This window comes from Cervus canadensis, chromosome 2, assembly GCF_019320065.1.
Source record: "Cervus canadensis isolate Bull #8, Minnesota chromosome 2, ASM1932006v1, whole genome shotgun sequence".
NCBI lineage: Eukaryota > Metazoa > Chordata > Mammalia > Artiodactyla > Cervidae > Cervus > Cervus canadensis.
In genome coordinates, this window is record NC_057387.1 from 29,487,510 (window position 1) to 29,515,274 (window position 27,765).

Below are 27,765 nucleotides of genomic sequence, written 5' to 3' on the forward strand. Positions count from 1 at the left end.
CTGTGGGTGGCTTCTGTTGCCTCCCACTGGCTTTCTTCCCCTGGAAGGGTGTTCGGGGGATGGGGGTGGGTTTGGCCTTGGGCAGGGTGTGATAGTTCCACCTTCCCCTCTGGGGTCATCTTGAGAGTTTAGAAAGCCGGGCCTGGCTGAGGAGACAAGAGACTTTGGTAAAGAAAAACATTTTCTTTTTCAGTGGTACCTCCTCCCCCCTCCCCCACTTGTTAGCAGCCGGTTGTGAGCAGCAGGGGACGGGTCAGGTGGGCGGTCCTCAGAGCTCATTCCTCCACTCTGGCTCCACTTGCAGGGACAGGCCCCCTTCACCCTCCCGCTCCTGAGGGAGGTAGTCGTGACTTTTGGGTCCTAGAAAGAGAGGGGGTGAGCTTTGTCTTAGTCACTTACCTCCTCCCTCAGCACTGCCTCCCTTCTGGCCCACCCTGGCCCAGCCATACCTGAGGTAGAGGGGCTGAGTTTGCTCAGATCTTGGAGTAAGTTCTGCCCCTGCTGCAGGTCCAGTTTGGCAGGGAAGGGGCACCCAGTATACCCCCCGTTTTCCTTACAGAACTCCAGGAATCTGTGGGGTACGGGAGCATTCATACACAGCTGCACAGGGCTGGCTGACTGCCTGCAGGGGCTGGAGGCCCAGCCTGGGTCCTGCACACCGGCCTATGCCTGGGGGCAAGTTGCTTAACCTTGGCAAATGGAGATGTTAAGATAAAACAGATGGGAAGATTACCTGAGCCCCAAGGGTGCTTCATAAAACTACAGCTGTCCTAGGCTAGGAGGTGGCATTACTGACTCAGTGGACATGAGTTTGAGCAGACTCTGGGAAATAGTGAAGGACAGGGAAGCCTGGTGTGTTGCAGTTGAGGGGGTCTCAAAGAGTCAGACACGACTTAGTGACTGAACAGGCTTGTAGCCATCAAGAGGGATGGAGGGTGGGATGCTCACACTTTCCAGTCCGGGTCGTGGCCCAGCAGGAGCGGGTTGCCCACCACGATGAGCAAAGCCTTGGCCCGGGTCACTGCCACATTGAACCTCTGGTGAGAAGAGGTGGTGGGGGTCACAGCAGGGAAGGGCCCCCTGGAAGGAGGAGTGCCCACCAGCCCACCAGCCCTCCAACCTTGGGGTTCTTGAGGAAACCCAGGTTAAAGTCCAGATCCAGCTGCACGAAGCTCTGGCTGCTCCGCACGGTGGAGATGAGGATGACACTGCGTTCCTGGCCTTGAAACTCTTCCACTGAGCCCACCTAGAGGGGAGGGAGGGGAGGGAGGCAGGGCCGGAGGCACTCAGCAGGGGACCCAGAAACCAGCCCCACCTACCAGAGCCTGAGGACAATTGTTACAGTGGAGGGAGCCAGCAAAGAGGACAGAACTATGCTGTGCTAGCTGAAACCTGAAAAGTGAATCCAGTTAAAGTGGTGGGAACTGGAAAGGCTTCTAAGCAAAAATGACAGGATTCCAAAGAATACTCACTAGGCAGAGTTTTTCAGACTTTCCTGAAGATAATCACTCAGTACTTGTTTAAGTAACTCTAGGCCCTAACCCAGAAAGCCTGAATCAGAATTTCCACCGGAAAGGCCTCTAATTCCTAAAGTGCCCATTTTCAACCCTGATCACCTGAGGAGCCATAAAAACACAGCTGGCCTGGCTCTGCCCCCAGATAGCCGTGTTAATTGGTTGGGTGGAACCCTGGTGCTGGCAGCACTAAAAGCTCTTCAGGTGATTCTTATCTGAGGAAGAGTGGAGCTAGCTGTCAACTGACTCAGGGTGGGAGAGGTGAGTGGGGACATCATCACAGGACAGGTCTGGCTGGCTAGGGAGACTGGACTTTATCCTTAGAGACTTTAAACCAGCCTGATCCTAAGAATCCTTCGGGGTAATTGCTAAACACACAGGCTTCCTGGCCCCAGCCCAGACCTATAACTTGGGATCTCCAGCAAGGGAAAGCCCAAGTTGGTCTCAGGCAGCGAGGCTGGGGCAGGGACTGGGGTTGTCCCAGGGGCAGTAGGGCAGGGACCCAAGGAGGCGTCTGGAAGTGGGGGAGCGAGGGAAACAGAAGTCAGGGAGGGAGTGTGTAACAGTGGTGAGGGTCACCTTCAAGTCCTTGATGTCGTCTAGTCCCCGAAGCTCCTTGTCAAGTTTGGTGATGCAATAACGGATTTTTTCCACCTGGAAGATGGGGACAGGTGCCTTTCTCTCCTGCCATTACCCCAGCACAAGAGGGAGCCAGGCAGGAGGCCAGGGAGCTGGGGGGCAAAGAGGAGGTACAACTGACCTCTGAGCTCGTCTGAGATATGGGGCCAGCAGAGAGGCCTGAGCTGGAGCCCCTGCCTAGTGGTCTGGCTAGGTATGGGAAAGTTCCCTTGATGGGAACTGAGGGCCTGACCTGCTTCCGGTATGGGGAGATGACGCCCACACTTCGGGGGCTCAGACGGGCTTTGCCCTTCTTGGAGGAGGGGGCCAGGAGCTGTTTCAGGTAGGAAGTCACTGTGGCAGCCTCTTCTGGGTTGAAGAAGGACGGGCTGTTGCCCTCACGCTCATCCTTGCCCATTACACCGTGAAAGATGATGGGAAAGTCCTGGACACAGGGTTAGGGGAAACCTTCAGTTGGACCTCCCTGACTCCCCTTCCCTTCCACCCCCAAACCCTTCCAGGGAATGGGGGATCCCAGGTAACAAAGGGCAGGGCTTGTGGCCTCCATTCAGAGACTCCTGCCTCCCAGACCCTCAGTAAGAGGGAGGCTGGGGTACAGGTGGGAGGAGCCTGAGCCCCAGCCCCGCTCAGCCTCACCTGTCGAGGCAGACCCTCCCAGCGGCAGAAGCGCTCTCGGTCAACGACATCCGCACAGGCCTGCAGCTCCCCATCATAATACAGCCGGTTAGGAACGTCCAGGATGGTGGGGTGAGACCTGGGAGGAGGAGGAGGAAGGAAGAGCAATACCAGACCGGGGCAGGCTCTCCTCCACCCACTCACACACTATCCTGTCCTGCCCACTGCATAGCAGACTCATTCAGGTACAGCTTTTGCAACTGGGTACTAAGAGACCTGACTTCGATCCCTGGGTCGGAAGATACCCTGGAGCACAAAATGGCAACCCACTCCAGTATTCTTGCCTGGGAAACCCCACGGAGCGAGGAGCCTGGTGGGCTATAGCCCATGGGGTCGCACAGAGTCGGACGTGACTGAGCAGCTAACACACACAGAGTTAAGCACAGAAAGCAGAACCAAATGTGGCTCCAGAAAGCATCCAGTCCACAGACTTCAAATTTAAAAGAAAACACCAAGAAATCAGGGACCCATTCTCAAGTCTCAATTTTGCCAAGGAAGGATAATACAAAGACACGCATCACCGACTATCACCATTACTGGATGAGATCATGTGTTTAAATCCAAAAATATGGAGAAGGAAATGGCAACCCACTCCAGTATTCTTGCCTGGAAAAGTCCATGGACAGAGGTGCCTGGCGGGCTACAGTCCATGGGGTCACATGACAGCATGTGTGCATGAGGGTGGAGGGAGATGGGTTGGTAGCAATAAACTAGTAGAACTAAAAAAAAAAAAAATCCCCAAATACAAGCAGTACTAACACAACAGCTAACATTTATTGCATTCTTAGTGGACTCATCTAAGGAACTAAAGATTCTTAGAGGACTCAGCTAGGAACTCAACTGATCATTTCAGATGCAAGAACTCACTGACTAAAGGAAGCATACAGCTTTTTAACTTGAATAATCACTGTCTGTATTACTCATTTCTCCTTGGATTGCCTAGAAATTTCACCTGGGACCTGTCTCAGACATATTCCAGTGTCTGGGAACCCGTGACCATCCCCTGATATACAAATAGGCAAACTGCTCTGGAGTGAGGGCACTTGCTAAGTCACACCACCTACAAACAGCAGTGACGGGACTGCAGAGGAGGCCTTCCAGTTTACAGCCTTTCTGCACTGTATAGTCTCTGAGCAACAGGACTATGGGACAGAGGCTACAGCTGGGCTGGTGGAGGGTGTGGGGTACCTGTAGTTGCGCAGTAGCTTGGTTATGAACTGGGGGTTATAGCCATCTGGGCCCTTCTTGTACAGGGCGTTGAAGGTGAGCAGCCGCTCCAACAGTGAGTACCCCAGCCCATGCTTCTGGGTCAGCGGGCAACGCAGCACAGGCCCCAGCTGCCGGGGGTCTCCTGCCAGCACCAGCTGCCCTCCTGGGTTGTCTGCTTCCTTGACTTCCATCAGCCCTGGAAAGTGGGGAGTGATGGGGAGAAAGGTGTGTAGTGGGACCTCTCTGACGCCATGTGGGGCCTACTTGCAGCCCCCTCAAACCCCTCACCTGCTATGGCCACCAGGCTCTCTGGCTCCATGGCATGGCCAGCCTCGTCGATGAAGATGTGTGTGAAGTGATCGATGGGAAACTGGGCCGAGACCAACCTGGGAGGTGTCAGGCCAGGCAGGGGTCACACCCAGATTGTCAAACCTGAATGCTCACCTAGGCCAGCCCTCTCCGCAACTCCCCAGGAACCATCCTTCCCCATTTTCCCGGCCTGCCACCTCTTTACTTAACACACTATTAAGAGATACACACACACACACTTCCCACCTGCTGGCAGTGATGAGCGTGGTAATTAAGACGCGATATTCCTGCAGCTTCTTCTTGGAAGGAAATACAAAATCCCCCTTCTTTGCATCCCAGTTACAACAGGGCTGAGGGTTGGGCAGGGAAAGGAGTCAGCCAATTTCACCCTCACTCTGGCTCCGGGGCCCCCAGGCAATTTTATTTACTTTCTCTCACTTTACATACAACTGAAACTAAAGCCCACCCAAGGTCACACAGTGAGTATCTCAGAACGCAGGTCTCCTAGTTTCCCAACCCTAGTGTTCACCCAGAGCAGCACCCGCCGTCCCTCGGCTGCTGGCCTTCCCCAGGTACCTTGATGTCCTCAGGGACCAGGTGGATATCCCTGCTGGGCGCCAGGAGGCGGTAGATGGAGCTGGGCAGGTGGACCCGGAGGCGCTGACAGAGGAGATCGGCCCCTGAGTTGGACGGAGCGCAGGCCAGGATGTGGGCTTTGGGCAAGTGCTTCACCACCTGGGGTGGGGATAAGCACAGTGTGGGAAGCAGCTTCTGGTCTCCGGGTGGGGGTTGAGGGGTGGGGGGCGGTGCAGAGAAGTGTGGTTGTGACTCAGGCTGGCGCAGTGTGGCATCTCTCCCCCATTGCTAGGGAGGGAGTGACTAAAAAGGCAAGTTCTGATCCCCAGCCCACTGCAGTCCAAACAGGACTTTATGCTAGAAAACTGCTGCAGTAAATATAAAAGGCTACCATGACTGATGCTGAAGCTCCAACACTTTGGCCACCTGAGGCGAAGAGCTGACTCACTGGAAAAGACCCTGATGCTGGGAAAGATAGAAGGCAGGAGAAGGGGACGACAGAGGACGAGATGGTTGGATGGCATCACTGACTGAATGGACACAAGTTTGAGCAAGCTCTGGAAAATGGTGAAGGCCAGGGAAGCTTGGCGTGCTGCAGTCCGTGGGGTCACAGAGTCCTACACGGCTGAGCGACTGAACACAACAACCAAGACAGAGACATGAACTGCAGCGTGGAGCTGTGCAATATTCAACGTGCACACAGTGCTCAAAGCCACACTGGCCCTTGGTGCCAGCTAGCTGGAGGGAAGCAGAACCTGCGGACAGCTGCTTGGTTCCAGGGGGACTCAGAGTGTAGGCCACAGACTGTAGGCTCAGGCCCCACCTGCTTGATGGCTTCCACTAGGGTGACAGTCTTGCCCGTGCCTGGAGGCCCAAAGATGATGTAGGGGGCGGGGCGTGTGGTGCCCATGACGATGTGCTTCATGGCCTGAAACTGCTCCGGGTTTGACTCCAGACTCCGGTCGTACAGCCTGGCAGAGTGCCACAAACATGATGTTGTCGAGTCCCAGAAGCCTCCCTGACCGCATCCCCTACACCCATACTTCAAGTGGCCCCGGAGCCCCTGCCCAGTCTCACTTGAGCTTCACATCTGAGGGCAGCAGCGGGACTCCACGTGAGGCCACCGGGAAGAGCACGGGCTCAAGTGGCCAGCGCCCCGTCAGCTCCAGGGCACGGTGCTGCACCCGCAGGGGCTGGCGGTTGAAAGTGAAGTTCACCTTGAAAGTCAGCCCATCCACAAAGCGGCTCAGGAGGCTTTGGAAGGGAAAGAGAGGGGGAAGCATTCCAGTAAGGAGGGGTGGGCAATAAAAGGCCAGGACTCTGTCCATCTACCCCAACCCCACTCCCTTTCCCAGACCTCCGAGCAATCCTCTAGGAGAGGAAGCTGCTGAGGCACCTCAGGGTCCCCCCTGCTCTGTCCCTGGGGTCCCGCTCACTCTGGGGAGAAGCACCCTCCTCCCTTGGCCTTTGGGCCATCTGTAGACCTTCCTATAGCTCAGGGTTCCCTCAACACCTACCTGGTGGAAAAACTCAGCTTGACCCGGTCCAATTCCACCTTGTGCACAAAGCCCTTGTAGGTGACAGGGTCCTCGTGATGTGTCTCAGAGGACAAAACGGCAAATAGGTGGTCACCCCGCAGCACTGAGGGGCGGCTCTCGGCCACCCCAGGAACCTAGGAAGCAAAAGCAGCAGCAAGCTTCTAGCCTGAGATGACCAGTGGAAGGCCCACTGAGACCCCCGCTCCTGAGACACAAGGTCTGACGATCCACCTCTACCCTGGGGTTCAGGGAGCTTTGCTTCTTTCCTCTTCCACCAGGCAGGGCAGGAGTCAGGGGAGATGGGGAAGGGACAAGTTTGCCCAAGCTGCTCAGAGATGCTGAGTCCAGGAATCCTGGCAACCCTCCAGGGCACGATTTCAAGACCCAGGGGTCAGCTTCCCAGTAAGTCCAGCTGCCCTCTTGGCCAGTTCAGTTTCTACTCTGCCTTTAAAATCTTGTTCAAAAAAAAAAATCTTGTTCAAAAGTCAGTTCCTGCGGGAAACTTTCCCTGATGATCCTCACTTGCTATCTCTTCTCACTTGGTGCCTTTCTCAGCACATGGGTGCAGGAATCCATTCTCATGTGCAATTCTGGACTTATGTATACACACTCAACATCTGAGAGCTGGAGAGGTCTCTAAGAATTATCTTCCAGACTTCCCTGGTGGTCTAGTGGTTAAGAATCCACCTTCCAATGCAGGGGACTCAGGTTCGATCCCCAGTGCGGGGAACGAGGATCCCACATGCTGCAGGGCAACTAAGCCTGCACCCTGCAACAAGAAAAGCTTGCAGACTGCAATGAAGATCCAGTGCAGCCAAAAAAACCAAACAAATAAACAAAAAAGAACATGAACCATCTAGTTCAGCTCCATGCTTTTCAGGAGAGCGAACTAAGGCCCAGAGATAGCCAAAGACTTGCCTAAGGTCACAGAGCCAAGTGATAGCAAAGTCTGGGCTAAAACCCTAGTCTTCCCTATTACCCTGCTCTGACACCTCTTTCGGGGGCCTAGATGCCTACTCTGCTCCTTGCCGAGCCTCCTGGGACAGGAACAGCGTCATTATCCTTTTGTTCTGCCCACAGACTGTAGGTTGGCTAACTTGAGTCCATCCTCCCTACTACCGATCCAAGCCCTGACCTCCAATGTGAGCAGACGGGGGTTCCGGTCTATGGGGTCCCAGGTCATGGGCACCGACTCCAGGTCATAATGCCGGATGTCGTGCTCCATCTGCAGCTCCTCCAGGTGCAGCAGCAGCCGGAGCTTCACCTCGTAGTTCCTCCACTTCAGGGCTGTCTGCAGCTGGGCCCTGGCAGTGATGGGTGGGGAGGTGGGAGGGGAGGGACAGGAACAGGATGGGTCAGGCAAACCCCACGTCCCGGAGCACCTCTCCCTCTGCAGCCCTGAGACTATGAAAACGTCAGGAATCAGGGAAGACTAGAAGAGCAGAGAAGCAGATGGGGGTCAGGGGCCTCTAAGAAGGCAGTCCCTGCCCGCCAACCTCAGACCTGCATTGTGGATCCTGGAGCCGGAAACATCCTCTCTCAAAGATCCTCCTATGACTCATATCCTCACCTCATTCAAATGTTATTCTCTGCTCAAATGTCACCTCCTCGAAGAGGCCAGGACTAGCTCTCCTCTGCAAAACAGCACAGCCCACCCCTTACTCTGCTTTAACTTTAGTTAGTTCTTCATAGTACTCATCACTACATAAGATAAGATGAGAAATGCTCACTTTCCCCAACTACAATGTCAGGGCCATCACGTGAGTGATTCACCTTGAATGCAGCCTGGCACATGGTGTGTTGGCCAGTAAGGGGATGAATGAACTGAGCATGGGAGGCTGAGGACAGAGGCGTGGGACAGAAGCAAGAAGTGAGCAGAGAAGAAACATATAACGCAGTGTGAAGGGTGCAGAGGGATGGTACTTACTTGATCTCAGCAATCTCCTTCGGGGCAGTGAAAATACTTGTTCCCTGAAGAAGGAGGGGGAGCAGCTGTCTGAGGCGGGGGGGTGGGTAGTATGTTCCCAGTGGCAAACTGAACTCCAGGTCATAGTTCTTAGAACTGCAGGAGCGGGACAAAAAAAGCTATTACAAACACAGAGACCCTTCGCCTTCAGAGACTCTGAGAAGGCCCTTCCCTGGGGGATGCACAAAGCCCTGCTTCAATACTATTGCTGAAAGGGGTCTTCTAGCCTTTGCCCTAGAAGACACGACTCACTGTCTCATGAGGCTGCTCATGCCAAGGCTGGACCATTTTCATTTTTAGAAAGCATGATACTTGAAAGCATTAAAAAACAAATTATATATAATATATGGAATTCCCTGGCAGTTCAGTGATTAGGACCCCACACTTCCATGGCAGAGGGGGTCTGTCTTTGATCCCTGGTTGGGGAAGTAGGATCCCACAAGCTGTGAAGTTATCTATATACATATACATATATAAACAATACATGTTCATTAGAGGAAAAAAAAGTCAGAAAATAGGTAATAAATAAATGGGTAAATAAACAACATGCTCACCATCCAGGGATAAACACTGTTAACTTCTTGATATGTAGCCTTCCAGACATTTTTCTTTGTCAACATGTATTATACAAATATATTTTAAGTTAATTAGCCAATTAATTAATTAACTTCTTGGCTGCGCTGCATGGTTTGTGGGATCTTAGTTCCCTACAACGGATAGAACGTGCCCCCTGCAGTGAAAGTGCGAAATTCTAACCACTGGACCCGCAGAGAATTCCCCTATGTATAGGGGAATTCTGCTAAAATCCTGCTAAAAGCAGAAAGAGCACAGTGGTCTCATAGTTTGCTTTTATAGCTCAGTATTTTGTGAACACCTGGACATGTTAAAAAGAGATGTCTACACATAAGATTCCATTCATATGACATGTCCAGAAGAGGGAAATCTATAGAACGTACATGAGTGGTTGGTGAGGGCTAGGAGGCAGGGGCGGCGGCAAAACAGGGGATAACTAAAGGGTATGGGCTCCTTTTGGGGGTGATGAAATGTTTCAAAATGGATTGAGATGATGGTAGGACCTATCTGTGAATATGCTAAAGAAATCACAGAATTGTACACTTTAAAGGAATGAATTGTATAGTATGCAAGTTGTTTCAATAAAGCTGTTATGAGGGGGAAGGGGAGAGAGGGAGAGAGAGAGAGAAACATGACCACCCTGGCTGTCTAACAATCCATCATACAGTCAAAAATACTTGAAACTTTTTCACACTGTCCTTGTATCTGCTTTCCTTCTTAGACAGAAAAGGTCTCTGAGGTCTGGAGGAGTTAAGAACTCCCTGTTAGGAAAGGGGGCTCTGTGTTCTTCCCAAATGCCCACACAGTGATGCGGGGAGGGACCTCCCCCAGCCTGGACTGGGTTGGACGGAGGACTTACCGGTCGGGTCTTTCTCCTTCCTCTATTCGGCTGGTCACCACAGGGTTTCTAGCAACCTGGCGCCGCTTGAAGGGAGTCGTGGGTTTCAGCTGTGCTGCTAGGGGACTGTGGGCCACGGCAGCTAAGAAGCGGGCAATGTAGAAAGTGCCAGCTCCTTCTGAGCCCGGCTCCCCAGGGCCCAGCAGCTCCCAGAGCACTGTGGCTGGGAAGTAGCCCACAAAGCTGGTCTTACAGTGAACATGGAGCTCATAGCATTCACCTAGGAGAAGACAGCTGAGTGAGCTGGGTTGGGGAGGGATCTGCCCAGGAGCATGCCAACCCTGACATCCCCCAGATGGCCCCTACCCCAAGGCAAGCCCCACCAGCCTGCAACAGCACATTCCTGAAGCAACAGACCCTCCTAGGGCAGGCCTCCGTTCACACCAGAGGCTCTTTGAGAGCCCACTCACCCGGGCCCAGGAGGCAGGGCAGCTCCTGGTCTCCATTGCAGAAGGAAAACTGGGGGGTCCGGCAGAATGGGAAGAGGTGGGTGAGGGTGACAGGCTGGGTTCCTCCATTCCGAAGCCTGAGGGTCAGCACCTCCTTGCGGTTCAAATCCAGGCGGATAAGGAGCTGTCCATCTCGGGCTTCGTGGGGCCCCTGGACTTCCACATTCACCCCATGTTTCCCATGCATATACTCAGCCCTGGGGAGAGCGGGAGTCAAGGGCAGGCAGGGCTGGGGCAGGAGCAGACAGGACTGGGAGTTGCCCTCGGGAAAATCACAGAATGGGGAGGATGGCCAAGTGCCAGCCATGCTCAGGAAACCCACTCCCCAACTCAGGCCAATTAGCTCCTTCCCTGCCCTCCCCTCAATCCTTGCAGGAGGGAGCCCACACTCTGCCCCCCACCAAGCCGAGGCAAGCCCCAGTCACACGGTTTCCCACACACCCAGGCCCCTCTTGCACACCCCATCACACACAAGCACACCTGTCATGAAAGATAGTGGCTAGCAGTGACCTGTGGTGTTTGCTCATTTCCAACCCCGGCTTCATTCTCCTCTTTTCTGGGAACCACACGTCGGCCCAGCGGTCGAGCCCGAAGAACCTGACTCGGGTCTTGGTGACGTAGGCCAGATTGGCAATCTTCATTCCATACAGCATGGAGGAGAAGCCAGGGGCAGGGGTCCCAAAGCTGCCGGGAGCAGAGGAGACTGTGGAGTGAGGGCCAGGGGGCGGCAAGCTGGGGAGGGCATCTGAGAGCCACTCTGTGCAGGACAGGATGGGGCTGGGACAGGCCGGGACAGCAGGACTTTTTAATGTTTTCAGGGAAGGCAAGGGGACCCTCCCCAAGACTAAATATGATTGTTTTAAACAAGTAGCAGGTGGTGGACGTTGCACTTCTGCGGAGAAAAGTCCAATGGTGGGCTGTTGAGATGGAGGACTAAGGGAAGAGAGAGTAAGAAATGAAGATCTGGGGCAGGGTGGGGGCAATTTGGGACCGAAAAGATATAAACACTGAAGCAGAAAGAGTTAAGGCAGAGAGGGAAGCCGAAGAAGCTGATTGGTAGGGTGGTGGTGGGGGGGTGCATCCCAGGTCCAGCCCGCTGGTGAGGAGTGAGAGGGGCAGAGAGTGCAGGTGTCCGGGGTGTGTGGGCAAGGTGGCTGATGAGACAGCAGTGTCCCCCCGAAGTCAGAGGGTGCAGGTAGAACCCAAGCAGGAAGGGAAAGGATCCTTCTCCAGAGATCAAATAGCTTGTTTGGGCCTAGAGAAGGTGAAGACAGGGAAAACTGGTCAGAAGGACAATAACCCCAAGGTTCAGCGCCTGGAATTCAGTTTAGTCAACTCGACAAACACTTACAGAGACCTGTTATGTGCCAGACACTGTGCTAGATGCTGGGGGTTCAAAGAGGCCTTGAGGAGCATGGAGGGAACACATTAATTCCAGCCTCTGGCCTGGAGCTCAGAGGGGAGGAGCTCAGACTTGGCGGCTTCCCAAGGAAACAGCGTCAGAACTGAGTCCTGAAGGATGAATGGGTGTCATTCAAGTACAGAATGGAGCACAGCGTGTGAGCCGAGGTGTGGGGGCGCGAGTGGGGTAAGCTGGGGGGACCACCCACTCTGACACTAGCTGGGTCACCTTGGGTCACTGTACCTCGCAGAGCCTCACTTTGCTCCTCCATAAAATGGGGATAACAGCAGACTTATCTCCCGGGGTGGTTGTGTGGATCACAGGAGAGACAGACACTGTGGTGTCCACTTAGCCCAGTGCTTGGCACATAAGATCTCAGTAAGGTGCACTATGATTAGTATCACATCCAGTCTGGTTGTACTAGAGTGAAGAGTGCAAGGAGGGATTGGCAGGAGGCAGCAGAGGTGGGCAGGGACCAGGTCTTGCATAGTTTTGCATGCCAAGCCATGAAGCCTGCACCTGACCCTGAAGGCCAGCAGCTCTCCTCCTTTACAGGCACTTAAGGGCCAGAGGACATCCCCACATGTGACACGTCATAGACACATTCATGCTCTGGACAGCTGACCACCCTCCCTCCGTGCTCTGAGGGGAATGAAAGCAAATCCTAGTTCCTAGGAACCATGGCCATCCCTGTTGAACTATTAAGGCTCAACCAGCATGGTCACTCACCAGCATAAAATAAGATCATTTATGGTTATGGACATTTCCCTGGTGCCCCCTGCCTGTAACTCTGCCCCTCTCCCTACCCCCATGCAAGTGAGTGATACCATTCAGAGAACTTTGAATTGGCTCCGATTTGTCTTACAAAGATAGTAAATCATGTGAAAACACAATAGAAAACGCTCAAGAAATGTTAGCTACTATTATTAGTATCCTATTAGTAGTAATAGTAGTACTAGTAGCAGCAGTAGTAGTTAAGAGTAGTAACTTACTTCCAGCCTGCACCAGAGGCTACACTGTGGTTACACAACCACCCCACGTTGGTGGGTTTTAAGCAGGGGAGTGGCAAGATCATATTTGCATTTCAGATCACCCAGGCATCAGGAATGGAGGATGGATTTGCTGGAGGCAAGACTGTAGGCAGGGAGACCAGTTAGACGAAGGCCACTGCAACCGTCCAATTCAAAGTTGACAAGGGTCCGAACAAGGCAGTGGTCAGGATGGAAGAGGAGACAGATCTGATATTCAGAATAAACAATTAGCAGATTTTGGTTTCAGACAGGAGAGCAAATGTAGGCTGGGAAGAGAGAGGAGTCAAGGACAATACCGAAAGCAGTGTCTTGGCTTCAGGGACTATTCCTGAGATAGGAGGGAGACACAGGAGGAGGAGGAGGCTGGAGGGACATATAGATCTGGAGGACATGGTCAATCTGAGATCCCATGGTCCACAGGCAGCTAGCTCCATGAATCAAAAGCTGAGAACTCAGGCCAAAGTCAAAGCAGACCCTAATAATAGGGAGATGTCAATAGTATTTACAACTATGGAAGTGTTCAGGATCTTCCCAGGGAGTGAGTCGTCTGAGGACCACTGAGGCCAGCACAACCCAGGGAGGAATAGAAAACAGAGCAGGAAGCTCCTGGAGAGGGAAGAGAATCAGCAGGAAGTCTCACAATCAGGTATCAGGCTCAACTGCTGCTCAGGGGCTGAGGCAAAGGGATTGAAATCAACCCTGGTAACTTTCACCAGGGCCCCGTGGTCAGTGAGTCATTAAGTCATGAATCGGCACACACTCAAATGGCAACAGATGCCAGACTCCACACGTATCTTTGATACCTGCAGCCATCTCCGGTCCTAGCATAGGACCTGAGTCATTAGTAGAAGGATTACACACGTCCTTCTTGAGTGAATATTCTATTACTCTAACCAGGGGCTTCCCTGGTGGTAAAGAAAGCAGCTGCAATGCAGGAAACATGGGTTTGATCCCCGGATTGGAAAGATCCCCTGAATGAAATGGCAACCCACTCCAGTATTCTTGCCTGGAAAATCCTGTGGACAGAGGAGTCTGGTGGGTCACAGTCCATGGGGTCACAGAAGAGTCAGATGCGACTAGGGACTAAACAAGTCTAAACAAACAAAAGCTCAGGTGCCCTGAAACACCCTGGAGCTCTCAGCTTAGTGGTAGAGAGAAAATAGGGCCCTGAGGGGACTGAGCAAACCCAGGAGCACAAATCCTGTCTAAAAGGAAGAAATGCTACTCATTTCTAGAAAGAGATTACCAGGCCCAAGATGGCCAGATCTGGCTTTTAAGAGAAGCCCAAAGTACAATTTTAAGGTGAAATCTTCCATCTTTGGAAGCTTCTGCATGGACACATGAGCCGGAGGAACTCTGCAAGTTTTGCAGCTTCTATGATAGGTGCTATGCCTGTGTGCTAAGTCACATTAGATGTGTCTGACTCTTTGTAACCCCATGGACTGTAGCCTGCCAGGCTCCTCTCTCCAAGGGATCCTCCAGGCAAGTGGGTTGCCATGCTCTCCTCCAGGAGAAAGGTATTACCACCTAAGTATTAATAGCTTTCAAATTATTCTTCATGTCTATTACCACTACCCAAGTTCACTTGGTCTAAGGTGACAACCATAAAAATTAAAAAAAAAAATAATAATTTTTTTTAGAAATCACAAACTTAGTACATACTTGTTGAAAAAAAGCACCAATTCTTGCATTATAAATCTAGTCATTTGGATTTCAAGGGAAAAAAAGATGAACAATTCAATAGAAAAACAGAATATTCAACTTAAAGAGCAAACTGATGACTCAGGGGTAAGAAAAAATACTCCAAAAATAGACAAACGCAAATGAAAGTAAAAATGAAGTATCATTTTGTTTCCATGAGACTGACAAAAAAGAAGACAGTCACAACATGTCTTACTATGTGGGAAAGAAAACTCTCATACATTGCTGGTAGAAAGTAGAACTATTACAACCATTTGGAAAACAATCCAGCAACATCTCCTAACATTTGATATGGAGGTATCCTTTAACTCATGGGAATGTATCCATGCAAAAGAAACATACCAACATATAAGAACATATGTGCAAGGAGGCCTATTGTAAAGTCCTTCATATTGGCCAAGAATTGAAAACAAATGTCCATCCACGGGGAGATAGCTGAATAAGCTGTAAACACTCGTACCACAGAATATCAGACGGCTATTTAAAAGAATGCATCACATCCATTTGAAAGACTAAAATGTAAAAGGTTGTCAACACCAAATGTTGACAAGGATACAAAAATACCAGAATGCTCGTGCATTGTTGGATGGACTATAAAACGGTACATCACTGTAGAAAAAGGTTTGATGGTTTCTTGTAAGGCCAAACATAACATAATACTCTGATTTTTAATAAAAATATTATTACATTGTTCATGAAATAAAAATTCATAAAAAATGTAACATGACTATAACATCTAGTGTAGACCTACCACTGGTATTTATTCAGTAAGGACTTGCTGGGAGAATGGGTGAAAGAAGTATCAAGCAATTCCAGATTGTTATTTTATAGATGAAACAGGTTAACAATGCAAATACTGAACCTCTGGCTGCCAGCAATACTGTGCGATGGCCTGGAATATCAAGTGTCAGGTTATATGTATTGTCCAATCGCAGGCAAGGTCACACCAGAAGACCATTCTAAAGAAGACTTTGCCGGCAACTACCAAAAAAAGAGGTTAAGCAATTTGCCCAAGATCATAGTCTCCAGGACATGTATATATATCAGGGTTTCAAGGTCATTGTTTTCAGTTTGGTGCTATTTTGAATAAAGCCGCTATATATATATAGATACACACATATGCTTCCATGTTGGCTTAGCGGTAAAGAATCTGCCTACAATGCATGAGCTATAACTCATCCCTGGGTCAGCAGGGCAACCCACTCCAGTATTCTTGCCTGGAGAATCCCATGGACGGAGGAGCCTGGCAGGCTATACAGTCCATAGGGTCACCAAGAGTCAGACATGATGGAAGCGACTTAGCATGCACATGTACATATATATATATATATTTTTTTTTCCCCCGCCTTGGCCAAGTGAGCTGCATGTGGGATCTTAATTCCTGGACCAAGGATCTAACCCAAGCCCTTTGCATTGCAAGCATGGAGTCTTAACCACTGGACTGCCAGGGAACTCCCTGTGATTTATATTCATATAAGATATACTGTTGTTGTTTAGTTGCTAAGTCCGACTATTTGCAGCCTCATGGACTGTAGCCCACCAGACTCCTCTGTCCAGGGGGATTCTCCAGGCAAGAATACTGGAATGGGTTGCCATTTCCTTCTCCAGGGGATCTTCCTGACCCAGGGATCAAACTCAAGTCTCCTGCTTGGCAGGCTGATTCTTTACCACTGAGCCACCAGGAAAGCCCATGAGAGATACTGCTGGTAAAAGAATACCGAAAGAATTGGTAGTAAAATATTGGTGATAAAAAGAAACCACTGATACACAGAACAACATGCGTGAATCTCAAACATATTATGCTGAACAAAAGATGCCTTACATAAAAGAGTACACACTATCTGATTCCATTAAATAAAGTTCTAGAATGGATAGTATCTCAAAAAAAAAAAAGAAAAGAAAAAAGATCAGAGCAGTGGATACTGGGTGGGTAAAGGTGAGGACTAAATAGGACAGGAGATGAAGGAACTTTTGGGGCTGATGTTATGTTTTATATCTTGATAGGGTGTTGCACACAGGTATAGGGATTCATTAAAACTCACAGAATGGGACACTTGAAATCTTGTCTATTTCACTGTAGGTAAATTTTGCTTAAAAAAAAAAAAAGTAAACGTGAATTCCCTGGTGGTCCAGTGGTTAGGATTTTGTCTTCTTACTGCCTATGGAGTGGGTTCAGTCCCTGATCTGGGCACTAAGATCCCACAAGCTGTGCGGAGTGGTCCAAAAAAAAACCCCGTTGTAAACAAATTTTAAACTCTTAGATCAATAGTTATAACAACAACAATCATGCTGAAGTGCTCAGGGGTGAACTGTACTGGTATCTGTAACTTATTAAGAAATGCATCAAACAAATTAAGATAGCTAGATGGGGACATCCCTGTTAGTCCAGTGGTTAAGACTCCACAATTTCACTGCAGGGGGCACTAGTTCACCCCTGGTCAGGGAACTAAGATCCTCACATGGTGCAAGATAAATATAGCAAGACAGATGGATGGGCAGGCATGTGTCAAATACTAATTAGAAATCTAGGTGAGTGGCCATTGCAACCCCCTGCTCTGCAGGCCCACAGAGTTGTGCTCAGAAGCTGACCTCGGACCCGACTGTCCCTGAGTCTCGGCTGCCCTCACTCTGCCACCCGCTTTCAGAACCAGACTTGTGGGAGCAACTATGCTTGCTGCCTCTGCCAGTGGATTACAAGGGCCAGAAGCTGGCCGAACAGATGTTTCAGGGAATTTTCTTTTTTTCTGCAATAGTCGGATTTATCTATGGGTACCTGGCTGAACAGTTACGGCGGACTGTCTACATAGTCATGGCCGGATTTGCTGACACTTCCTCCGTGGCCTATTTATTGCCAGCACCCTCTCAAGTGGGTACCTGCTCAAGACTCAAGCATAGAAGAAACCAGGGGAAAGAAAAGAGGCATGCTAAAGGTAACTGATTGGGGTTTTCATGACTCAGGTTTTACTGCTGCACCTGCTTTGTTTCATGTGACAGTCTTAACCACCGGACTGCCAGGGAACTCCCTGTGATTTATATTCCTATAAGATACACTGTTGTTTAGTTGCTAAGTCCGACTCTTTGCAGCCTCATGGACTGTAGCCCGCCAGACTCCTCTGTCCATGGCGATTCACATGTCACATGTGACATGTGAACTAAATTGTTTTCTGTGAGAAACATGCTCACCAGCCCAAACTCAAGAATGGACTTGGAGACAGGAGGTATAGCGGAAAGTGAAGCTTTGTGGTTTTGCAAGATCAGATGTCTGATGGGCAGGCACACCCACAGTCCTTACACAAAGCAAGTTACCCTAGCATGCAAGCCCCTCTCCCAGTTCCTCATTGGAGTACTATGCGGTGAACAATCTTCCCGGAAGTCACCTAGGTTTGTTCTCTCCCTCTTTACAGGCTGGCCCTTCCCTGACATCGTTTCCTCCTTTCCTGTGCACGTCCTTCCGTTTTATGTTTTGAATTCACCAATAGGGTGAACCTCAGGTGAAAAATCCTAGGCATCCCACCTTCCCAGTTTTGTAACCCTTATGGCTATTACACCAGCAAGCTGTCACTCAAAGCTAGCTATTTTTGAAAATGGATCACTTTACGTTTTTTAGTTCTTACCTTTTCCTATACAAAACACGAACTAAAAAACACCTATGCTCAGCCGTGTATAGATTTTGTTCTCCCTCTGTTTCATTTCTCTGTTGGGTTTTAATTTATAAATAGCTTGGACCTTGTCTTCACAACTTCCTCTGAAATGGAGAACTGAAAACACAAGTATGCAAAGTTTCCTTCAGGTCTACAAAATAATGAAGGATAAAAGCTTCATAAATGATTGTATAATTTAACTATCAAAGTTTTGTAATTCATTATAAGTAGTCAGGCTGTTTTAATGTTTTCAATTAAAATTCAGTGCAACTAAAAAAAAAAAAGAAATCCAGGTGAGGTGCCCTCCAGGGCACAAAAGCCTGTGCTGCTTCTTTGTAGAAATAGACTTCATTCAGCCTCCTTGACCTTCCCAGAATTCCAAGGGGCAGATTCAAACAGTTGCTAATCAGGGAACAGAGGGAAATGCAGAAACAAGGTGGGGAAGAGGGGTGTGGGGGGATGTGGGGGGTTCCCAGTCTAGAAACAATAGTGCAGCCTCGGGGCAGGGTCCTATTTCCTCCTCAAGGAATACACATAACAATAGCTTTGCACGGTAGGAACTAAGGCCACCACCCAGGTGGATGACAGTAACTTCAGGCAGAGCACAATATTCCCGGAGCACCACCCTGTTACCTCACCACCAGCCAATCAGAAGAAAGTCACACACCCTGCAGCCCTCATTCCAAATTTTGCCTGTAACAGCTTCTCCCAGAAAACCCTCAGGGAGCTGCCTAAATCACCTGTTTTCTTTGCTTGGCCCTGTAATAACCCTTTCTCTGCTACGAAAGTTTGGTCTGTTTGGCGTCATATATGCGTGGGGCACACCAATTTGTGTTCAGTAACAAGCGTATATGGTTGTTAAATGTCACATTATTTCAACTTTTCATTATGTTTGAAATCTGTCATAATAAGACGTTGAGGAAAAAAACCCAATAATGCAATTAGAAGAATATACCAGACAATTAGGAGTCATTTCCATGATGTATTGACGAGTAAGAAAATCGGGAGATGGAAAATGTGTATAACATGATCCTTTTAAAATACAACAATAACAAAAATACCCTAATTGATATGAGTCACCTTAGTGTGGAACAGAATGTGGCAATGTAGGTGGGGTGCTGATATCAGAGGTATCTGTGTGCTCAGTTTCAAAGTTGTGTCTGACTCTGCAACCCCATGGACTTCAGCATGCCAGGCTCCCCTATCCTTCACTATCTCCTGGAGTTTGCTCAGATTCATGTCTACTGAGTTGATGATGCTATCTAATCATCTCATCCTTTGCCACCCACTTCTCCTTTTGCCTTCATTACCTGACAAAACATTAAGGGTTCCCACTCTTTCACTCTCAACTATCTGCTTAACTGTTTGACAGTAAAGAATCTGCCTGCAAAGCGGGAGACCTGGGTTTGGTCCCTGGGTCGGGAAGATCTTCTGGAGAAGGGAATGGCTACCCACTCCAGTATTCTTGCCTGGAGAATTCATGGACAGAGGAGCCTGGCAAGCTACTGTCCATGGGGTGGCAAAGAGTCAGACATGATCGAGCGACTAACACTAACTGTTTGATGTATACCTCTCCAGGCTCTTTTCCTTGCATTAAAAAAATATATTTTTTTAAGTACACATATTTTTTTGTGTGCTACACATACTATTCTGTAACAGACTTCTTTCACCACCATGGACACCATGACAACATTTTACCAAGGAATTCCCCAAGTAGGCCATGTTGAGTGGCAAAGGATAGCACAGTATGAATGCACTGTGGTGGGTTTAACTATTTGTTCAGCAATAGATAGCTAGGCTGCCAACAATTTTTGGCTATTTCAAATGTTACAATAACCATCCTTCTGGGTCAAAGAGAATGAAGGTTTACTTTGATGTGTGTGCACCCCTGCATTTAAACTGTGGTCAACCACTGGACCACCAGCTAAGTCCTTGAGATTTGTATTCACATAAGAAATACTGTTGATGTTGTTAGCCGCTTAGTTGTGTCCGACTCTTTGGGATCCCATGGACTGTAGCCCGCCAGGCTCCTCTGTCTATGAAATTTTCCAAGTCAGAATACTAGAGTGAATTGCCATTTCATCCTCCAGAGGATCTTCCGAACCCAGGTATCAGACCCGGGTCTCTGTGGCTCCTGCATTGGCAAGCAGATTCTTTTCCACTGAGACAGCTGGGAAGCCCCCTTTACTTTGATAAGTTCTGCCAAATTGTCCTCTAAACAAGTTGTACAAACTTACATTCTCACTGAAAAGAATTTGAGAAAACCCCTTTCCTAGACCCTAACATCAGAAACCTTCAATCCTTTAAACTTTTGACAATCCAGTAAACAAACGAATGGTTCAGCTCCCTTCAGTTGCTCAGTTGTGTCTGACTCTTTGCGACCCCATGAACTGCAGCACGCCAGGCATCCCTGTCTATCACCAACTCCCAGAGCTTGCTCAAATGAATGGTACCTTGTTTACATTTTCATTTCCCTGATCACTAGCATAATCAAGTATCTTTCCTTCTGTTTATTAGTTATTTATATTTCTTCTGTGAACTGCTTGATCTTATCATTTTCCCAAGCCTTATTCCTCATGCTTCTGACTCCATACCTCTCTAATGGTCCATTCCTTAAGAGTCAGCAGGAAGTGAAAGTGTTAGTCACTCAGTCATGTCAACTCCTTTGCAACTCCATGGACTGTAGCCCACTAGGCTTCTCTTGTCCATGGGATTTCCTAGGCAAGAAGACTGCAGTGGGTTGCCATTCCCTTCTCCAGGGTATCTTCGTGAGCCAGGAATCGCCTCCTGACCCAGGGATCAAGCCTGGGTCTCCGGCACTGCAAGCAGATTCTTTACCATCTGAGCCACCAGGGAAGCTCTTTAAAGTTCACAGGAGTTATCAGCAAACACAAATCAGGTCATTTCCCCCAACTTATGACTCCACAGACTACAGGACTAAGTCTAACCCTTTAATATGGCTCTCCTGAACGCTCCACCATTAACAACAACAGAAAACATTTATTAAGCACTTACTACGTGTTGTTCTAAGAAGCAACTTGCATTATCTCATTTACTCCTCACAACAACCCTTTGAGGCAGCAACTATTATCATTCCATTTTAGGGAAGAAACTGAAGAACAGGTCCCCACACCACAACCTTTCTAAATGGCACCTCAGCCATCCCAGCTATTGTACCACCGCACTCCCCCTCCAGACTTTTCTGCCACAGTTGGATATCCTGGGTGTGTAACACCCTGCCCCTGGACCCTGTTGTTTGTTAGGTGGGAGATGACTAATTTTTTAGACCTGGTTCAGGAAAGCCTACTAGCCTGAGGAATGGTATTTCAAAATACAGTATCAGATTGTTACTGGCAGAACAGCCATTCCTCAGTTCTTGTCCTCCTGAGGCAAAGAATTCAACTGAGAGACACAAAGCAGTTTCAAGCAGCAGGAGTTTTTAGGTGAAGCGAAAGTATACTCTCGAGAAGGTAGGAGTCGGCTGTCTGGGAACCAGAAGCAGCCCCGCAGTGAGGGTAGGGTAGGTTTTAACAGAAGGGTGGAAAGTCCTTCCTGGTGTCCTGAGTTATCTGACTGAAAAATTGATTGACAGCTTTAGGTTATGTAACTTTTCTCACGTGCAGGTGCTTACCCATAAGCACCAAAGTAAAACCTATGGGGGGGAGGGGGAGGTACAAAAAAATTGCAATGCTGATTTATTATAAAGATAGCATAATGAACCTTGGGTTACTCTGAGTCACCTCTCAGGTCTTGGTGCACCTGAGCCAACTGGTGATGGTGGTTTGAAAAGCCCCACTGTGTTCCTGACATCTTGCTTGGTCCTGAAACTGGCTGGAAACTTAGCAGTTCCTAACGAAAAAAGGGAGGATGTCTGGGTGTGTTCTGGTCATCAGTATCCAGGTGTGGGGGGTGGGGTGGGGTGGGGAGATGGCCCTATCCAGAATGGGGCAGGACCTGCTCTTGTCTGACTAGCTACCTAAGAAGTGATCTTAATGGGACTTCTAGTTCTGTTTTACAAACTGGATTGCAACTCTCATTAATGGGTAAAGACCAGACCAGGGCTTTTGTACAATTGAAGTAAACTAGAATAAAAAATATCAGAAGGTAGGGAATGAGGCTAAGCTTTGTTTTAAGGACACATACTGTTCTGTGAAAGCTGTGTATACCAGACCCCATATTAAAAAGCAGAGACAACTGCTGTGCCAACAAAGGTCCGTCTAGTCAAAGCTATGGTTTTGCCAGTGGTCATGTATGGATGTGAGAGCTGGACCATAAAAGCTGAGTGCCGAAGAATTGATGCTTTTGAACTGTGGTGTTCGAGAAGACTCTAGAGAGTCCCTTGGACAGCAAGGAGGTCCAACCAGTCAACCTTAAAGGACATCAGTCCTGAATATTCATCGGAAGAACTGATGCTGAAGCTGCAATACTTTGGCCACCAGATGCTAAGGGCTGACTCATTGGGAAAGACCCTGATGCTGGGAAAGACAGAAAGCAGGAGAAGGGGATGACAGAGGATGAGGTGGCTGGATGACATCACTGACTCAGTGGACTTGAATTTGAACAAACTCCGGGAGATAGTGAAAGACAGGGAAGCCTGGCGTGCTGCAGTCCATGGGGTCGCAAAGAGTCGGACACCACTGAGAGACTGAACTGACTGAGTGACTAAAAGTAAAATGTAAAGTTTTACTGTGGAGAGAGGTCCACAGTGATCTTTCTAAAAACACTGATTCTCTCGGTGTCCTACTTTGCAACTTTCTGTGCTTTCCTATTTCTGTTAAGATTAAAAACAAAAACCCCACATCACCTCCCCATGGCCCACAACGGCCTACCCAATCCAGCCCCTGCCTCCCTCTGACCTCATGTCACCTGTTCACAGTTCACGCCCACCTTGGAGGCGCTACTTCCTCTGCCTGGACTGCCCTCCCCTTGTCTTACACCTGCTAACTCTATTTATCATTCGAGATTCTGCTCAAACATCACCTTCTCCAGAAACTTCTGGTTCTGCATCCTGGGCTTTTTCTCACAAGCACTTATCAGAACAGTAGTTAAATACATTTTAAATACATTTTTTTTTAAAGTATTTGTCTTTAATTGCCTCCTTCTTCCTTAGTTAGGTTCTTTCTGTTTATCTACAGCAACTCACAGTTTTGCTTTGCTCATAGGAGGCATTCAGCCAACATTTGTTAAATGAAAGAATGAGCCTCTTGCCCAAGGCAAGAATCATCTCCTCTCAGAAACTTTTTCATGATGCCAGTGCTTATTCCGTAACGGACTCCTAACCAGCAATGTTAATGATAGCTGCCACTTCCAAAGCCCATGCACTCTGTTACCAGGGGAAATGCCTTACCTATGATATTTTATTTTGGCCTCACACAACTGAGAGAAAGGCAGTATTTTACACACTTAATAGTTAGGGAAATTTAGATACGTGGTTAAAATCAAATGCAACCAGTAAGTGGCAGAGTCAGAATTTGAACTCCAGCTATGGAAACATGATACTAGCTCCTGAAGCTCAGAATGACATGTTTATCTACACATCTGCCACTCCCTACTAGCCTACACTCTTTAGAGGCAGGAACCAGGGCACAGGCAAATGGTAGAGCCCCCATTAAATATATTTGAGCAGGGTACTTCATAACATTATAAAATAACCTATTAATAGCTGGAAGGGACCTATTCTTCTCAGTGGAGGAAGCACCCCAGAATTCCTGATACAGGGTGACTTGCTATAGCTCCCCTACAACCTTTTCTCTTGCAGATCAACTCTACTTACTAACTCTATTAGATTCTGGAAGCATTTACTGAGCATCTAATCCATACAAGGCTCTATGCTGGAGACTGAGGGAAGGCACCAACATGATGAAAGGCCTGTCCCTGTGTTCAGAGGTTCTACAGTCTGGTGGAGAGATGCGAGCTCTAACACAAGGTAGGGCGACATCCAGCTATAACTAAGCTTCGAAGGAGGAGCAATGAGAGCCCAGAGGAGCAATAAATTTCCATTGGGTGGATGAGGGTTGAGGTCACAGCACAAGAAAGTTCTCTCTAGTCAGAACAGAAGTCTCTTCCACCTGGTGGATGGCGGGGGTGGTTTTTTGGGGGAGGGCTATGTCACTTAATTCACTCAGTTTGCAGCATCTCACTTAACCAACCAGGGGCTGAAACTGAGCAAGTGCAGTGAAAGCCCAGAATCCTAACCACTAGGTCACAGAGGAATTCCCCGAGTCAGCCATGTTGAGTGAACTCAGTTCTGCCTTCTGGAATGACACCAAAGTATAATCCTTTCCCCTCAGGACAGTCTTTAAAATATTCACCAATAACTACCTTGTCCTCTCCTCTCTTTTCAAGGCCAGCATTTCTCCATTTCTTTGACTGGGTTTCACAAAAAGAATGAATCAACATAGAAACCTTTCCTCCTCCTCCAAGTATTAAAATGCTATCTAGCCTTCAAAGCAAAGGACAAGGTCAATGCCACCTTCTCCATTGAATTCCCTAATAACTACAGGGGAGTTGTATCTTACTCGCCTAAAAACAAGTACGTACTAAAAAAATTACCTTTGAAATCCCTTAGATTCACTCATAATGTATGGTATATGTGGTTTCCTATATGCCTGTTTGTGGCTATCTGACAAAGCCGGTTTTCCCTCAGTTTTGGAACATATTGTGTAACTTTGATGTAGAGATGACAAAGACTCTTTCTTTGAGGAAACTTCAGTCAGGCTCCTCTGAACCCTCTTCTGCCTTAGGCTTCAACTTTGCCCCACCCCCACACCCTTATTGCTGTCTCTGAGTGATTCTTCATTCAAGACCCCCTCACTCCGCAGTTGGCTATAAATCCCAGCTGTCTTTGCTGTATTGAGAGATTGAGCAAGAGCTCCTCCCATGGCAGTACCTACTGCAATAGTCTCGAATAGCCTTCCTCACCATTTAAACAAGCATCAGAATGATAGTCTCTTTAACAGAGCCCAAAGAAGTAGTCGACTTTTGTTCAGTCGCGTTGTACCTATTTTTTTGGACACAGGTAAGTTCATAGATGTGAAGTGTTGATGATGTGACTCAATGATAATTGTTCTCTTTTTATTTTCCTCCAGCATTTTTCTTATTATCTGTATTATAGTCCTCATGCTATTTTATTATTACAGCATACTGTATGTTTCACAGCCCCTCCTGCTCCCCTGGCATTATGTATTTTCCATCTTTATATTCCCCAGTGCCCAACACAGTGTGAGGACATAAAACAGGTCAGCGTCTTTGCTCCTTTAGGTGCTACTCAAACCCGTTAAATGTCCCTCTTAAAAAAAACAAAACAACAACAACAAAAACAATGTCCCTCTTAAAACGTGACACTCATTACTGAAAACAATATTCCAGAAATGATCCGGTAAACCTGGAGAATCACTTACCTCCTGCCCCCCCACCCCAAACCACACTTCTATAAACACAGTCTAACACTTCTTTGGCTCTTTAAGCAGCCATACCCGCCTTTTGGTCTACTGAAACCCAGTCTTTTTCAAGAGGTCTGTTAGTAAGCCTAAATTCCCACCACCCAGTATTTATTTAAGTCTTTACATTTATCCCTGTTAAAATGTTTCTTGGTCTTCTGCCCAAGACCCCAAGACTGCAGCCTGTTGCTAGAGGTGTTTTTGAAGCACAATTCTGTGGTTTGACAGGGAGAAGTCTCTTTGATTTTCAATTGAATGGGAACAGGAAAGGAGGACCAAACAGCCTTTAGCCACAGGATGAGAAGGGGCCTCGAGGAGACCGGCCCCCGCGCGGGTCTCCATGGAGAAGCCACAGGTGCTAATGGAGGTTTGGTACGTACGCACTTGGTGCCCTTTCCTTTTTCCCCGAGCTCCCTGAGACTCTCCCGCCTACCCTGGGTCTCTTCAGCTCTTTGGGATAGTGAACCCCCGAGGAAACAGCCCCTCAATGAAGGGGCGGATGGCTCCGCAAAGCTCGCGCCAGGGCGGGCAGCCCCCAGCAGGCAGCTCGTTCCCCGCTCTTCTGCAAAGCCCGGGCTCCCTCCCGAGCTCCCTTCCCCCACGCCGAGCGCGTCCCACCCTCAGCCCCCAACCCCCGCGGGCGGCGCGTGGGCGCAGCACCCGGCTCCCCGAGACGTATCCAGCGCCGCCGCCGGGGGAGCAGGCTGTGGGGGAGGTTCTCCGCCCGGACTCGGCGCAGGGGCCCGGCAGGGGCAGAGCGGGTGGGATGCTGGCGGTGCGGGCGGCGCGGGCGGGGCGTGGGCACCGCGCAGGAGGGGGCGCTGCGCGGCCCCTGGACCCGCCGGAGCCACTGGGGGAGCTGCCGTTCTTCCGCGCCCCGGGGCGGGAAGGGTGGCCCCGCCGCGGGGGTCGCGGCGGTAAGCTGGGCCCGCGTTTCGGGGCCGGGGAGTGGGCCGGCCCGTACCTGGTCTTGAAGTCCTGGTTATAAATGGTCCTCAGCCGCTCGCGATCTGTCTCCCTGTCCTGTCCCCGATCGACCAGGAAATTCTCGAATCTCTGGCCCGTCTCCCGGAGCTGCCGGCAGCTGAACTTACTGGGCATCGCGGCGGCGACTGCGGCCCAGGCAGGAGGGTTCGTAGAAATGAAACTGAAAGTCGCCGCCGCGGCTGGAAGTTGGCGGTCTTAGGGTGAGGGTGCTGCAGGGGAGAAAGTCCCAACTCCGACCCCAGATCCGGCAGGACCCCTTCTCCCCCCACCAGGTTTCCCTCTTCGGTTCTTTTCCTACCTGAGCCTTCCCTTCGGTCTCTTCGTCCTATCCCCTCCCCCTCTTCCTATTAACTCTTTGCTAAGGAGTCTGACCCCTCCCTCAGGGCCCTCCCCTTACCCCAAGCTCCCTCCCCTGGCTTTCAGCCAGAATCTGAACGTGGCTATCGCCTGGGGCCCCCTGAACAGTCCGGGAGGACTTCCTAGCCTCAGTTTGGACAACTCCCACGCCCATCTCCCAGGGCTTCGGGACTTATTGAAAAGCAGGGGAGCAAAGGGCAGGGACTGGGACCTGGGTCGGCTGCGGCTGGACTGGGGCAGCTCATCCAACACCTCCCCCAGACAGCCTGGGACACTGGCAAGTACGGAAGCGAGAGGCACGCCCCCCTCCCCCATTTTCCCTTCTCCGGCTTGCAGACGCTAGGAGGAAGGCGTAAGAGCCAAGAAGTTTGGGGGAAGAACCGAGTGTCTCTGATAAAGGTGTGTACGCGTGGGAGGGAGGAACAAGGGGCTTTGCCGGGACGAACAGTTCATTACTTTTTCTGTCACAAAGGCTTCGTTGTGTGGAAAGGCTGGAGATCCCTAGCCTTAAGCCACATTATTTGGGCACTTAATGCACCCCATGCTGTCTTACTCTTAATTGTTACTCGTGTTTAGCTAAGGGTTGCCCCAGTCATCAAAATATTAGCTTCTGGAGAGCAAGAGACTGTTAGGTTAGGCAATAAATGGGTAATAGCTACAGCATCGGTACCAGGAAGAGAAGTATTAATAAAAGAAGCTTCGGAAGACGGATAGCTAAGACAAACTAAAGGGGGTGGGGGTACAACAACAAACCTAAAAAAAGCCTCATCATCTACTTATCAACTGGAGTAACAAAAACACACTGACTAGGATCGGACAAAGATCATAAAAGTTACATTAAAAAAATCTTTAAACAAAAAT

The 27,765-nt window shown here is 49.3% G+C and overlaps 1 protein-coding gene across 4 annotated transcripts; it reads right to left on the reverse strand.

The window, feature by feature from the left end:
- Positions 1-168: 168 nt before the first annotated feature.
- Positions 169-26,994, reverse strand: MOV10 (Mov10 RISC complex RNA helicase). 4 transcript variants are annotated; one of them, XM_043460300.1, is made up of 21 exons: positions 26,846-26,994; positions 26,525-26,726; positions 10,857-11,030; positions 10,308-10,543; positions 9,859-10,117; positions 8,388-8,522; positions 7,596-7,764; positions 6,440-6,594; positions 6,000-6,176; positions 5,746-5,893; positions 4,923-5,081; positions 4,593-4,696; positions 4,326-4,423; positions 4,017-4,233; positions 2,790-2,907; positions 2,386-2,577; positions 2,094-2,168; positions 1,121-1,246; positions 949-1,037; positions 450-571; positions 169-360 (listed from the first exon to the last, which is right to left on the reverse strand). In XM_043460300.1, the coding sequence occupies exons 2-21, from the start codon at positions 26,659-26,661 to the stop codon at positions 269-271; spliced, it is 2,982 nt and encodes a 993-aa protein (XP_043316235.1). In that variant the 5' UTR covers positions 26,662-26,726; positions 26,846-26,994; the 3' UTR covers positions 169-268. The 4 variants fall into 4 exon arrangements, with proteins under 4 accessions (XP_043316235.1, XP_043316223.1, XP_043316228.1 ...); XM_043460288.1 differs by having other exon boundaries at positions 10,827-11,030; positions 26,846-26,993; XM_043460293.1 differs by having other exon boundaries at positions 10,827-11,030; positions 26,525-26,756; positions 26,846-26,989.
- Between the last annotated feature and the right edge of the window lie 771 nt (positions 26,995-27,765).